At 34.6% G+C, this 15,423-nt stretch overlaps 2 protein-coding genes across 3 annotated transcripts; both read left to right on the top strand.

Annotated features, from left to right (window-relative positions):
• Positions 1-5: 5 nt before the first annotated feature.
• On the top strand, positions 6-5,430 carry LOC111704551 (eukaryotic translation initiation factor 5A-1). Its single transcript, XM_023476828.1, has 5 exons — positions 6-216; positions 3,115-3,236; positions 3,848-3,941; positions 4,803-5,008; positions 5,135-5,430. Exons 2-5 carry the CDS (start codon positions 3,132-3,134, stop codon positions 5,204-5,206), a joined length of 477 nt encoding a protein of 158 aa, XP_023332596.1. The 5' UTR covers positions 6-216; positions 3,115-3,131; the 3' UTR covers positions 5,207-5,430.
• On the top strand, positions 5,430-14,062 carry LOC111704544 (uncharacterized). 2 transcript variants are annotated; one of them, XM_023476815.1, is made up of 15 exons: positions 5,430-5,663; positions 7,379-7,419; positions 7,474-7,923; positions 8,026-8,617; positions 8,685-8,842; positions 9,100-9,823; positions 10,197-10,327; positions 10,444-10,839; positions 11,450-11,512; positions 12,207-12,291; positions 12,361-12,408; positions 12,641-12,716; positions 13,170-13,257; positions 13,563-13,709; positions 13,807-14,062. In XM_023476815.1, exons 1-15 carry the CDS (start codon positions 5,447-5,449, stop codon positions 13,867-13,869), a joined length of 3,279 nt encoding a protein of 1,092 aa, XP_023332583.1. In that variant the 5' UTR covers positions 5,430-5,446; the 3' UTR covers positions 13,870-14,062. The 2 variants fall into 2 exon arrangements, with proteins under 2 accessions (XP_023332583.1, XP_023332573.1); XM_023476805.1 differs by having other exon boundaries at positions 7,379-7,923.
• Positions 14,063-15,423: the final 1,361 nt, after the last annotated feature.

The raw sequence follows: 15,423 nt of genomic DNA, 5'->3' as shown, positions 1-15,423 counted from the left end.
ATGGGAAAGAAGACGAAGAAAAATGTGAAGAAGGGAAATGTTGAACAAAGTTGAAATCAGAAGTTGATGAATCCACCTTAATTTCAGCCACTGTATCTTTAGCTGGTGTAGGAGAAACTGTAAACAAGAAAGAGACTAAGGACGGAGCAGTAGTCAATATAGAAACTCTGTCTACAACTAAAAATACTGCAGCGAAACATGATCGAAACCCTACAGGTTTGTTGTAGGTTTTTTTAAAGAGATTTAAAGTTAATTTTACCACATGCATGAATTCATTCGGACAGTTGTAGATGGAGAAAGAGCATTCTAAATTCAATGAATTTTTTTGAAGGTGGACAATGTCTTTGGGGAATTTTGTTTCGTTCTGGAGAGTCAAACAAATATTGAAGACTAGATCCTTCACTTCTCTCCCCTAAACATGGATTCCATCTTCTATCTATATATAAATCTGGCTTGTCTTTCTGTTTGTCTGTCTGTTTGTTTGTATCCAATAAACGTCAATTCAAGGGAGTGACCGGCAATGTATTGTAGTTGATCTGAGAATGTTGAATTGTTGAAAAAAAAATTAGGATTCATTTAATGATGTATAATTACCGAGTTTGAGCGCAAAGCAAGGAGTATGTAATAGATACAACTGAAGCGGCCCGCCCTACCATATGATTATACATGCTTTGCAGACGGTACTCCATGGTATAAGAAATAGTTGTCTGATGTACAATTTCCGCGTATACAATAACCTATTCTGAATATTTCTTATACAAATGGNCTGTTTCTAAACAACTACTTAAGTTTACTGTAGAATTATTTCTTCATTTTTCGTTGTCTCTTGAATAATTTTTAAAAAACCGATTCTCAAAATCATCCCTCAAAAATGAACAATTTATGAGGATTTTAAAGATTAAATATGCGCTCTTGTTGAATAAATATGCACCATAAAAACGACTCATAGGTCTCAAATTATTCCTAAAAAAATTCTCCTCATATTGCATTCTCAGTTCAACTACCATAAATTGCTGGTCACTCCCTTTAAAGATGCAATACCATGGATATATTAACGAGCATTACTAGCCAGCTTGCCTGGAGATTGCTTCTTTGTTGCACATACCTTGTAGCAAGTATTATAGCCAAACAAATTTTATAATATATCAATTGCTTACAGACCCTGCTGAAAACATTGAACCACAACAATCTCCAACTCCAGAAAGGGAATTAAGTTCTAACTTTGCAAGACCCGAATCTCCTAAAGCGGCTGAATCAGAATCATTGATCGTCCCTGTAACAGTCCAATCTGATCCTGCAGAGATTCAACCTTTGGATCAACCTGTATCTCTTACTGCAGAAGCCAGGAGAACATCGATACCCCCAGACACGAACAAACCTAAAGAAGTTCCTGATAACGTTGAAGTTAATGCTGACGACCTTAACAAGTCAAAGCGCATCTATAGTCAGGGAATGCCGCGCAACTTGAGAACTCCCAAAACCCGTCGTCTTAATCAACTTCGGGCAATTTCTACGCCACGTGAACTTGATTTTTATCCGTACTTAGGATCCGGATCCATTGGATCCTTAACATTGTAGAACCCTGGATCCGGACATGCAAAAACTTGCAGGTTTTGGAAATCTGTTTTGGTGTGAATAAAGTAGCCCAACTAAAATGTTCTGATTTGTCAGGATCCATTGTTAATTGTTTATAATAATGAGGTAACCGGGATCCAGATCAATTGTTTTTAATCCAAATAAATCAGACCCGGATCCACTGACTTTAGTAGACATTGATTTTACTTTTCAATAGAGGTTTGTAGGTTTTATTGGTACGGCTTTCTGACCTCTTAGCTTCTCTAGTTTTGATTTTACGCACATGTAGGAGGTAGCTAAATTCATCTGGTTACATATCAGTAAATTCAAGACAATTTCTCTTCTCAATATTTCTTCAATGAGAGGACTTATGATTGAAAACATAAAAATTTCAATCTGGCATGCAATTTACTTAGTCTAGTGTTTAATTGCCCGTAAAATCAATTTATCTACAGGGTGTCCCACCTAACATGACAGTAGCAAGACGATTTAAGAAACTCCGAGTTTATTTGTGACAGTCAGTCGCTATTATCGGCGCATTATATCGATCCAGGTATAGGGATTAATGTGTGTAATCATTTTGAGACATCCTGACAATCTACGTTAAGAATGAGCATGAGAGAACCAAGAAGACAGCACAAATAAGTCCAAAAAATGCAAGATCAAATTTTTAAGTATTTATACATGTCCTGTATCACGCCTAGTATAAAGAACATTCTAAGGAGAAGTCTAGACCACATAGATCCAGCTGCTTCAAAAAGTTCCATGAATTTTCAAGATAGGGTCTTTCAAAGCTTTGCAACACCTTGGCCTTGAATTTTACCCAACTAGGTCGAGTAGTATCCCTAGACATGTACATTTTAAAACTATAAAGATTTTGTTTTTAGCAATTTACCATTTAAAAAGAAGTTTAAATTTTTCTAACAATTTTGCGTGAGGGCTTGCCACTTTTGGATCGCTGTGAGACTTGGTAGCAGGGGCGACAGGATATCGCACCCCCACGAGATTTCAGAATAACTTCTCAATAGCACTTAAGGGAAAGAAAACCTAGTGCAAAACAGGAAAAATATCTTAACAAGAATTTTCGCCTGCGGCACGTCTTTTTGTTCCTAAATCTTGATTTTTTTGTTCCGAAATAAATCAAGCACCCCCTTACTTAAATCCTATATCCGCCCTTGCTTGCGTGACCAGCTTGGTGAATCATAATTTTAGCATCTGCTGACAAGAATTCAAAAACCTACCGCTATTACTGTTCTACAGGGTTACCCACATGAAACTTCAGAGACGACTGTACGAAATCTACATAAATTTAACTTATTTTTTCTGTGCCAAAATGACTGAATATATTATTGAAAGTCTTGAGAGACAGTAAACTTTTTGAACGATTTATTTTAGAGGCTTAGGTAGTCATTAAAGTTACATTCTTTTGTGGTAACCATGTATACATGTAAACTCTAGAACCAAATAAACTTTATGATGATATTTTTATATATATTTGTGGCACGGTGATATAGTTCTTGAAAATATTTCTACTTTCAGTCCATCAAAACATTACAATGACAGAGGAAGGATTTGATTTTGACGGTGGAGACGCTGGAGCATCCGCAACCTTCCCCATGCAGTGCTCGGCTCTCAGGAAGGGAGGGTTCGTCATGATTAAGGTAATTTGAACTGATCAAGTAAAACTAAAAGTCCGAGTTTATGTCTTTATAAGATTGTCACACTCGGGAACCGGGATGTGCGATCATTAACGGCGGACGACCGTTGTCCTCGATTAATGATATAAATTGAAGACGAGCAAGATCAAGGTTGTATAATATAAACAACCGCGGGAAAAATACCGCTCCTCCTTGAGCATTCCAAAAGACGATTTACCAGATTTTGTTAATGCTTTATCTGACACTAAGCTTAATTTATTATTTAAAAGGACAGACCGGCTATGTAAGGTAGTTGAACTGAGTATGCAGTGTTGTGGACAAATTCTTGAGGATTCATTTAAGACATATAAAACTCCTTAAAGATCTGTAAATCCTGAGTTTGAGCGCAAATTCGACGTTTAAAATCTTACCTTTGGGTGGATACGTTTTCAGAATCGGTTTTTCAAAATTATTATTTCATTAAATAATTATTTAAAACGTCAGGCCGCATTTTGAAAATAATATATTTAGGAGAGCTTGATTTCCTATTGTAGATTTCGCAAATTATTAGGTCTTTAACTCATTTTTCTTAAATTTTAATCAGAGATAGTACTTCATAAAAATATTTGATCTAGAACCGCCCCTGCAAGATTGTTGAGATGTCCACCTCAAAGACCGGAAAGCACGGACACGCCAAGGTTCACATGGTCGCCCTTGATATCTTCACAGGTGAGGAAGGAAGTGTTGAATATCTCACTTGCACTAATTCTGAATTTATTATTTTTATCTTGATTTTCGCCTCTGTGTGCCAAGACACTTATGTATGACAGTTTATGTGCTTAGAATATTTGCTAAAAATGAAAAAAGTTTTTGTCACAAATGCGAAAATGAAATTTTAACAAATGCGAGAAACTACTTTCGTAGTCGACCCTAGAAATAACTTTCATTTGAAATTTTAAAGATTTACACCCTCGGATTACAAAGATATAGGGATTAGAAAATTTACAACTGTTTTTTCAAGGCATGTACGAATTTGAAAAATTTACATGGATTAAAAACAGTTGCAACTTTATTAATACTTCTTGAAAAAGTTTAAATGATTATAGACAACTACCAGAATTTCTTTAAGCCTGACTAGGTTGTTAACTTTGGGATTAAATAGGTTTTTACTATGAAACTTTGAGAATATACAATACATTCATTATATAAACTGAAAATAATAATACAATATTTGTTTTCTTGAACGAAAAAGATTGTATAGGGTTAGTTTGAAATCTGAAATGTTTATATTTATATATGTGTATTGTGTCACTATATCCTAAATGCCTTTGTAATTTTCCCCTTTCTTCACATTCCTGGGTTCATTTCCTCCCCACTTCCTTTGTTTCAAAACTATTCTATTTATATATATTTAAGATTATAAACTACATAGATTCAGACCCCCCAGCCGTTATAGGGTTAAAACTCAGAGATAAATGGCCCTTCAATTTTTTTTTAAAAGTAATTTTCGCTAGATCTTGAACTTCTAAACTTTTGCTTTAAAATTCTTAAAACAAAAAATATGGAATTAAAAATCTCTGTAACGTTTAGGTAAGAAGCTTGAGGATATTTGCCCTTCTACTCATAACATGGAAGTCCCCAACGTTAAGAGAAAGGACTACCAGCTTATTGGTGTCGAGGACGACTTCCTCTCCCTTATGGACGATACTGGCGATACCAGGGACGACCTCAAGTGCCCCGAGGATTCCGTTGGGGACGAAATCAAAGATGCCATCGCCGCTGAAAGAGATATTATGGTATGAGAATTCAAATGTAAAAATACACTGGAAGGGAGATGGTTCTAAAATAATAAAAATTAATATACTCAAGTGCTAATTTTAGTTGTAACGAGGTCTGAAATCTAAAAACTAATTATATTTCAGTGTACTGTACTCTCTGCTGTTGGTGAGGAGTGTGTAATTGCTACCAAGATCAACACAGCTGTAGACAAATAAACTGACATCAACAACAACACGGCGTCCAACATCCTCAACCATGGATTCCAGGACACTCTCTGTGATCTAGTTTCTTAATATTCACTCCTCCACAACCTTGAAAGAGAATCTACAAACATCGGTGTTAATTCACTTTAAACTGTAATTTTAAATACCTATTATCTTAATTATGCTTCGCAACTATTTTACGGCTTAAAATCAATCGAATTTGTTTGTGTGCAGAATATTAGGTATATAAAAATGGGAAAGAAGACGAAGAAAAATGTGAATAAGGGAACTGCTGAATCAAAGTTGAAATCAGAAGTTGATGAACCAACCGTAGTTTCAGCCACTGTATCTTTAGCTGGTGTAGGAGACACTGTAAACAAGAAAGAGACTAAGGACGGAGCAGTAGTCAATATAGAAACTATGTCTACAACGGAAAATACTGCAGCGAAACGTGTCCGAAACCCTACAGGTTTGTTGGAGGTTTTTTTAAAGAGAGTTCAAGTTAATTTTATCACATGCATGAATTCATTCGGACAGTCATAGATGGAGAAAGATCATTCTAAATTCAATTAATATTTTTGAAGGTGGACAATGTCTTTGGGGAATTTTATTTCGTTCTGGAGAGTCAAACAAATATTGGAGAGTGAACTTTTATTGAACACTACTACGTTTCTATATTGACTTCAAGGGAGTGACCGGCAATGTATTGTAGTTGATCTGAGAATGTAGAATTGTTGAGAAAAAAAATTAGGATTCATTTAATGATGTATAATTACTGAGTTTGAGCGCAAAGCAAGGAGTATGAAATAGAAGGGAGATACAACTGAAGCGGCCCGCCCTACCATATGATTATACATGCTTTGCAGACGGTACTCCATTTGTATAAGAAATATTCAGAATAGGTTATTGTACAAGCGGTAATTGTACATCAGACATATCATATGGTAGGGCGGGCCACGTCAGTTGTACCTCCCTTCTATTTCATACTCCTGGGCGCAAAGTCGACGTTCAAAACCATTCATTTGGATGGTTACGTTTTGAGAATCAAATTTTTTAATTATTAAATAACGACGACAAAAAATGTTTTTAAAAATCTACAGTAAACTAATTAGATGTGTAGGAACATATTTCTCAATTGAAATTTTCTCAATAAATCAATGTTAGAATCAATTATTTCTTTTTCGTCATAAAATTGAATTTTTTTTCTTTGTGAATTTGTTCGCTCGCAGATTTCTTCAAATTCTTTAAATGTCGTCTTTTCAATAAAAATTACAGGAAATCACAGAAAATGTTTTGAACAATGGGACATTACAGAAACCAATAACTGAAGAAGATTACTTTCTCTGATAAATAGTTAATTTTTATTTTCTCTACCTGTTTCTAAACAACTACTTAAGTTTACTGTAGAATTATTTCTTCATTTTTCGTTGTCTCTTGAATAATTTTTTAAAAACCGATTCTCAAAATCATCCCTCAAAAATGAACAATTTATGAGGATTTTAAAGATTAAATATGCGCTCTTGTTGAATAAATATGCACCATAAAAACGACTCATAGGTCTCAAATTATTCCTAAAAAAATTCTCCTCAATATTGCATTCTCAGTTCAACTACCATAAATTGCTGGTCACTCCCTTTAAAGATGCAATACCATGGATATATAAACGAGCATTACTAGCCAGCTTGCCTGGAGATTGCTTCTTTGTTGCACATACCTTGTAGCAAGTATTATAGCCAAACAAATTTTATAATATATTAATTGCTTACCAACACAACTTGTGTAATTGTTTACTTATTGTAAATACCTAGGTTTGAAGAATTAAAGAAAGCCCGGTCAATCAAATTTGATTGCATATTAATTGCTATTATATTTATTGGAGCATACTAACACAACTAACGTGATTGCTGACTTATTGGCCATTATAGATAGGGGAAATGTAACCAACCCAGCCAATATGATTTGACTGCTTATTTATTGCTTTTTTTAAACCTTAAATGGAGCAATTATTGCCAGCACATCTGAAGTTATTGCATAGTAATTGCGAAACAATATCTTTCTTTATGTGAGTCGATTGAAACCAGCACATCTGAAGGAATTTCTTAGTAATTGCAAATCAGAATATATGGAGCATTCTCTAAGAACATATGTCATGCGCAATACTTATGCTTTTTTTAATTTTTTTAGGAGCAATTAAAGATAGCACATCTGACATTACACGAGCTGAGATTCAACCTGTGAGGAACATGTGTCCTGCATCTGACAAGATTTCCAGAGCGGAGATTCAACCTGTGAGGAACATGTGTCCTGCATCTGACAAGATTACTGGAGATAAGATTCAACCTGTGAGGAACATGTGTCCTGCATCTGACAAGATTACTAGAGCTGAGATTCAACCTGCGAGGAACATATGCCCTGCATCTGACAAGATTACTGGAGCTGAGATTCAACCTGTGAGGAACATGTGTCCTGCATCTGACAAGATTACTAGGGCTGAGATTCAACCTGTGAGGAACATATGCCCTGCATCTGACAAGATTACTGGAGCTGAGATTCAACCTGTGAGGAACATGTGTCCTGCATCTGACAAGATTACTAGAGCTGAGATTCAACCTGTGAGGAACATATGCCATGCATCTGACAAGATTACTGGAGCTGAGATTCAACCTGTGAGGAACATGTGTCCTGCATCTGACAAGATTACTAGAGCTGAGATTCGACCTGTGAGGAACATGTGTGCTGCATCTGACAAGATTACTAGAGCCGAGACTCAACCTGTGAGGAACATGTGTCCTGCATCTGACAAGATTACTGAGATTCAACCTGTGAGGAACATGTGTGCTGCATCTGACAAGATTACTAGAGCCGAGACTCAACCTGTGAGGAACATGTGTCCTGCATCTGACAAGATTACCAGAGCTGAGATTCAACCTGTGAGGAACATGTGTCCTGCATCTGACAAGATTATTAGAGCTGAGATTCAACCTGTGAGGAACATGTGTCCTGCATCTGACAAGATTATTAGAGCTGAGATTCAACCTGTGAGGAACATGTGTGCTGCATCTGACAAGATTACTAGAGCTGAGACTCAACCTGTGAGGAACTCAAGTTCAACTTCTGTAGGAACTGAGTCTAATATCAGGATGGAGATGTGTCCGATGACTGTAGGAGGTGCAAATCCAACCATGGTTAATGTGTTTTCTTCAACTAAAGAGAACAACAATGAAGTACAGAATGAAGCAATAATACAAAACCGTTCTGTGTCCATTGCTGATCACCGAACAAGGGGCAAGAAGCGACCGGAGGATAACAAGAACGACAAGCTGCCTGGAATCAAAAATCAAGATAATGACTTGGATACTGAACATAAGAAAGAAGTTGACGATCAAACTAAGGCTGAGATGAATCCTGTCTCTACCGGAAAAGGTAAAATTAATACGATGGCTCTAAACTTGACAATATAACTTTGTTAACACATTTTTGTGTATTCTAGTAATCCTGGCAAAAGAAGAAGACGCTGAGAGTGAGAGGAATAAAGAAAAGGTTTGGAACCTGAGTACAAATGAGAATAAGATCAGATGTAATGAGAACAAGCTTAAGATGGATGGGAAAGCTGAGTATACTATCCATAAGGAAAACTTGAACCAAGAGGTAATTCAAATTTTAGCCCCATTGTATTAACAAGGAGGAATACAACATCGTTTTTCTTGAAACGATGTTTAGAAAAAACTGAACCGCAATTAAAAATTTTCAATTTAAGAAATATAAGAATGAATTCACAATTTTTGCTGAGACTAAGGTTTAACGGGTTTGATCTGGTACTATTGTGAGTCGCACATATATTTTTCAAATGGAGGGTCACTTGAAATTACGTTAAGTATCATCAATAGGAGTCAAAACTGCTTCAGGTTGTGCAGAAGGGATCAGAAGTTGGGGTAGTTCCTGTATCAACCAGACAGTATTGGGATCATGGTTCTGGACCTAAGGTTATTCATGGTCGATATCACAATCCAAACCGTTATCGAAGCTTACAAGATGGAATGCTTGAAAACCAGTACGATATCAATTACAGGAGGTATAATGCCCCAGCTCTAAGGAAGTTTAATCCAGTCGGAGAAACTGAAAGACGACGCTATGACAATTTTCCTCCCTCACACCGTCGTGGCGGGAAGAGAGGAGCTCACATTAGTAGAGGAGATCATTGGCAAGGTCCCAACAAACAGAGCGGAGGCTATCCGGGACGCTCAGGAATACAGTCGACTCCCAATGATTTTCGACCTAGGGAATTCTTTCATGAAAGTACTCCAAGGTTTTTCAATCCAGGTTTTCAAGTGTTCAGTGATCCATCTGTTCCTGCTCATCCTACTCCTTACTATCCGAACCCTGATCCGTATACCATAGTTGGAGCTGGTGCTCAAGGTTCGCACACTCAGCTCATTTACTCCAATGATTATCAGATTGATCCGAGTCAAGATCATAGCTGGTCTGACAGAGATCGATCCCCTAACGGAATCCAGTTTCAGGAAATGATAAAAGGTCAAGATATGCTGAGAATGAACGTCAATGTACCAGAGTTTGTGCCAAGATTTCCAGTTCCGGTTCCACACTTTCTCCTTCCTCAAGATCAAGCAGGTTCATTGTTTTAGCTGAAATGTTTTGAACATGTTAACTTGCATTTGTTTTAAGTATTTCTCAAGGTTAACCTTTTAAACTCTAACTTGTTTTACATTATAAAGCCCTTGTTTGGAGAATGCAAAAGGAGACAAACAGAAAACGAAAAGGTTTTGTTATCCTTTATTAAACAATAAACATGCATCATATTTAAGAAGATAAAAACTGTTTCAGGTAAAATAAATGCAACGCGCGCGCATTTTTAAAACATTACTTAAAAAATGTATTTTTAAATACAGAAAGGATCTATCTTGAAAGTTTTGATTAAAAAATATACTTTTTGAAGAAATGCCAAGTAAAAAACGTGTTTTTTATTTACAATCGTATTCTTTAGATTATATGTTTGACGCCAGTAATATTGATGTATTCAACCCACCAGATCTGTTCAACAACACAGCTCTTCCAACATTTTTGGGGTCACCAGTCTTTGTTACAGAAGTTCAGTGTTCTAACACATTCATGGAGGTAGGTTTTATATTCTTTTGTTGAAAAGCTCTTTTTGTTTACGAGTATTCGGCGAATTCGGAAAACAAAGATAGATATTCTATTTGTGGAAAGTTTTTCATTATGTATGTATTCAGGATAAGGTAGAATTCGTCTCTGTAGACCTCGCCTGTAATGTACAGCAAAGAGGAGACCATGATACAGAAGAGTATGAGGGTAAAGACCTTGAAATGCCGACAGAAACTAAAAGAGAAGGAACGAATATCATGGGAGTACCATCTACCAACCCAGTAGTACAAACAAGGAACACTGAAGTACAATCTAGCAACACTGAAGTACAATCAAGCAACACTGGAGTAAATTCCCGTAAGAAGATCAAGAAAGTTCAAAAGGAATTTGGTAAAAAAGAGTCTGTGGAAAAGAAAACAGATGTGCCTAAAGACAAGATGGAGAACGATGTACCCGATGGCAAGAGCGGAAAAGATTTAGATTTGGAACCAAACAGGATTACTGTTCACCAAGAAATTCCAAAGGTTTTTTTTCATGGATATTCATTATTAAATCGTTGATGAATTTCTGAATTTTTTAGTAAATGTTCTGTTTTAATTGTGGCTCTTTTTATGAATTCAGCAATTATCTTTTAAAATTTATATAATACTAGAAATTCAAGGCGCTTCGCGCTCTTCTTTCTAGCCTTAGAGGGCGCTTCGCGCCCATCTCCTAAATTAATTGTGAACATGTTCTCTTTGTGTACATCGTAAAACAAAACAAAAATAATTCGCGGATTTTCACAAAAATTTCGCGGATTTTCAAAATTTTTAAAAATTTAATGACGATCGAATTTTGATGGAGACAAATATTTGAAATTTTGATTTTTCATAAACCTTCCCCATGGGGTCCCTAGATGTCCCACAAAAAATTTGGGCCCGATCGGTTCAGCCGTTTTGACGTTTATTGGATACAAACAAACAAACAGACAAACAGACAGACAGACAAGCCAAATTTATATAATAAGGAAACATTGTTCAAAGTGCGACATATTTTTAATATCGAGAGTTACTTTCTTTATTCCCAAGTGCACAATGCACATTTACCATGTTTGTTTATGTTTATGTTTGTAATTTACATTTTACAATTGTAAAGGAGATCACAACCATTAAACATCCTCTGCACCGGAACTGGACTCTTTGGTACTGTAAGCAGCAGGTTAGTTCATTATTTAAAAAAGATGTTTCAGATTTACATTCATTGTATTTTAGGAGAACAATATGTTCAAGTATTGAACTAGCAAGGGCATTTTGAAAAAGCAAACATTACTAACATATTTGATGACAATTTTTCTAGTTAAGTTGCAGTATTGTCATGCACGTTTTGTCATGTTTATTTGGGACACCTAGTATTGGAGCTTTAGTTTGAGAAATCAGTTCAATTAAGAAAATTTAACAATCTCTAAATTTGAAAAATTAGTCTTTTTCAGAATACCCCCATTCCTTTGAACCCTGTTCCCTCTTAGAGTTTTTTACTAGAATGATAAATTCTAAAATCTTAATACCGTGGTTAGCATTTATATCTATGTATACAAAATCGTATACTCAAATGGTGATAAAATACAGAGGCTGATGTATATTTCTAAATAGTATCAAGTACTGAAAATTGAAAAGGCTAAAATTAAATAATGGTTGGTGAATAATATACCAATGAGTTATCAGGTACTGAAATTTTTATTTATTACAATTTCAATTTCCGACATTGTATTCATTTATATATCGACTATTATATGAAATCTTTTTTTCGTTTCCTTTTTACATTCTCTCTCTTGAAAGTAATATTAAATTCGGAAGAAGTTGCCACAATTCACAGTAATCTTTTTCTAAATTAAATAATCTAAAAAACTACAAAGGCTGGTAAGGATTGGAACGATTGTCAAATGAAGATTATGGATTTCAACACTGTGGAGGATTTCTGGGCTCTCTACAACTATACACGTAAGTATTAACTATGCTTAATGATTTATGAGCCAGGCTTAATTCTAAAGTGAAATTATGCAATTCTAGAATCTGTTGCTGAAATTTATAATGCTGATTACAGTATCTTCAGAGAAGGTAAAATCATTAAATATCAAAATCTATACCCAGTCAATCTTTTATCCATGGAACAAGAAAGTTAAAGCTAAGAAATACCCCATTAACTGAAACAAAGTTATTTGATCTTACAAAATTCATAGTTTGAAATATCTAAGATCTATGACGTTTGGTAACAAAGATATTGAGATTAGAAAATCAGAGTTTGTACCAGAGACTAATACTAATGATACTAATGGTCAAAGATGTTTAGGCATCTTCCCCTGCTGGGATGACAAGATGAACAAGAATGGGGGTCGCTGGGTCTACTCATACAGACACGATGACAGGGATAAACATTTCTATAAATATTAAACATAGTTGCCCGCTGTTCTTAAATTAAAGATTTGCCTTAAAAACAGCATTTTGTTCTTAAGGTTTTTACTGAAATGATATTTTTTAATCATACATTCTCTACAAAAGTACTATTGTTGAACTTTCAAAGAAAATATTCAATTTTTTATCAATGAAGAAGGAAATATATTTGACCAAAAAGGGAATTTTTTCATTTTAAAATGTTTCATTTTTTCCAATTTTTTGGGGATTTAAAAAAATTTCTTAAAAATCTTAAATAATTCACAATATTATAAACATGTTAAAAAATCTTAATTATAGGAAATCTTCTTAATTTTGGCAATATTTGTAAAAAAGCGTTCTTAATTTTTTGGGGGCAGGGGGCAACGATGTAAAATCAATTTAAATCTTGTCTATACATTTTTTAAAATTTTTATTATATTCTTCAGAAACGGGAGTGAAACTCTGGAAATGCTGTGGAAATTTTTGGTTCTTGGTCTGATTGGTGAAAATGGTCCAGCACCTGTACATAACCAGGTAAACTACTGTACATAAACTACTGTACATACCTAAGGATGTCTGCATGGCTTATTGGAATAAACTCAGTCAAATTATTGTTACGATCAATCAAAGTGTTATCCATTTAAATTAATTGCTTAACATACGAAATCTTGTAGAAATTGTGAAAATCCACATTTAATGGGAGTAATAATTTTGAAAGAACAAAGAGAGTTCTTGAACATATCAATTTATTAAATATGATTTTTTAACCAAGTATTCCACAGTTTACACTGGGTAAATATTTTCCAATATTTCTCGAAGATAACTCTTTGTTGGTTTAGATGAACGGTGTGGTGGTAAGTGTCAGAGATTTGCACAAGCCTAGTAAACTGGGAGTCTGGGTCAACAGTGACGGAACCTACAACAGGATGCAGATCCTATCTTATGTTCTCGAGGCATTAGCTCTGGTTTTGGATAAGAAGTGGGTGGTAAGTATCTTTAGTAAATGTAGCTACAGGGAGTCCCAATAAACATGGGAAATCAGAAACAGCTTTGTCTTATTTATTTAATAATTTTGATTTTTAGTTCACCAAATTCAACGAGTTGAACACCACTGACAGCAGCAAGAAGAAGAGATTCCAGAATTAAGTCTGATTCAGAAGCTTTATGTACATTGTACAATCAATGTTATTTTTTAATTTTTTTTTCTTGGTTTTTGATTGTTTGCGTACATACAACATTATTTCTGTTATGAATATTAGGCATGTGCTCTTAACTTTGAATTTAGTTAAAAACTGTTAAGAAAATTTATTCTTGTGATAATTTTTACAATATTTTCAGATTTAAAAAGATGAAGTAGTCCTGTATGTTAAGACAATCATCAGATGCTAACTCGAGCAGTAAGTAAACAGTGAGTGTACTCGAAGAGCTATAAATGTCTAGGAAGAGAGCATTGAGTAAACAGTGAGTGTACACGGAGAGCTATAAATGTCTAGGAAGAGAGCAGTGAGTTAACAGTGAGTGTACACGAAGAGCTATAAATGTCTAGGAAGAGAGCAGTAAGTAAACAGTGAGTGTACACGGAGAGCTATAAATGTCTAGGAAGAGAGCAGTAAGTAAACATTGAGTGTAAACGGAGAGCTATAAAAGTCAAGGTAGAAAGCTCCTGAAACTGTTACATGGTAAAGAATATATTTTAGAGGTTAACACAAACCAGTAAACAGGATAAAAGTTCTCTGAAGAAAAGTTCTGGGAAATAAAATTTTGATTATTACAAATTACTGTTGAAACAAGTTCTTTATTTAAAAAGTGTGTAAAAAGTGAAAGTCTCATCAAAACAATTTTTTAGTAAAATTTTATTTTGGATTTGAGGAAATTCAGATTTTTTCTCCTTGTTAAGTTTTTTCCCAGGGTTACTCAGAACTTTCTTTCCATGCTACTTACAAGGTTACCCACATAGAGATTAGAATATATATTAGAGGGGAATTTACTAGAAAAAGTGTAAAACGGCCATTTTGTTGTTCTGTTTCCATACTGCAGGTGTACTTCACATATTTATGCTATATAACCTTTTGGGCCCTGGAATATCATTTTATAGAAAATCTAAAATTATTGTTAAAAGAAAACCAAATAATGAAATAGGCTGGTTTCATAATTGACCAATGATCATTTCACATAGACTCTATGCCTTCAACTTTACAAACGATGATTTTCCGCTATAACTATAAATCAAATGATGTTTTTATTCACCTAATTCATTATAAAGTTTATTTAACAGTTTAAATTGAAATTGAAATGAATAGTCTAGGGAACATACTGCATTAATGTACTCTACTGCATATAATTTGTGAACATTTAAATGATTTGTACACTTTGAACTCCCTTTCAGGCTGAAAGAAACTGAAAAAATTCATACAGAGAGATTCTTTAATGAGACTGTAAAGAATCTCTTTAAAATATGACGCTCCAAGGCTTAAGTCAAGTCTCCTACCTTGAGTGTAGTCGTTTTTTGTTTTATTTAATGATTGACCAAAAAACGAAACCAAGTCAACAGTTTAATTTCTTACAGTCATCACCATGGCGTCTCAACTTAACTTAAATGGATTGAGTTAACTAGATAAAAATTCAACTTTGAAATTATTTAAAAATCCTTTTCTCATGACAGAAACATTCTAAATTCTTTATTTACCTAGATGGATCATA

This window comes from Eurytemora carolleeae, unplaced genomic scaffold (assembly GCF_000591075.1).
Source record: "Eurytemora carolleeae unplaced genomic scaffold, Eaff_2.0 scaffold2, whole genome shotgun sequence".
NCBI lineage: Eukaryota > Metazoa > Arthropoda > Copepoda > Calanoida > Temoridae > Eurytemora > Eurytemora carolleeae.
This window is presented reverse-complemented; position numbering and strand designations above follow the sequence as displayed.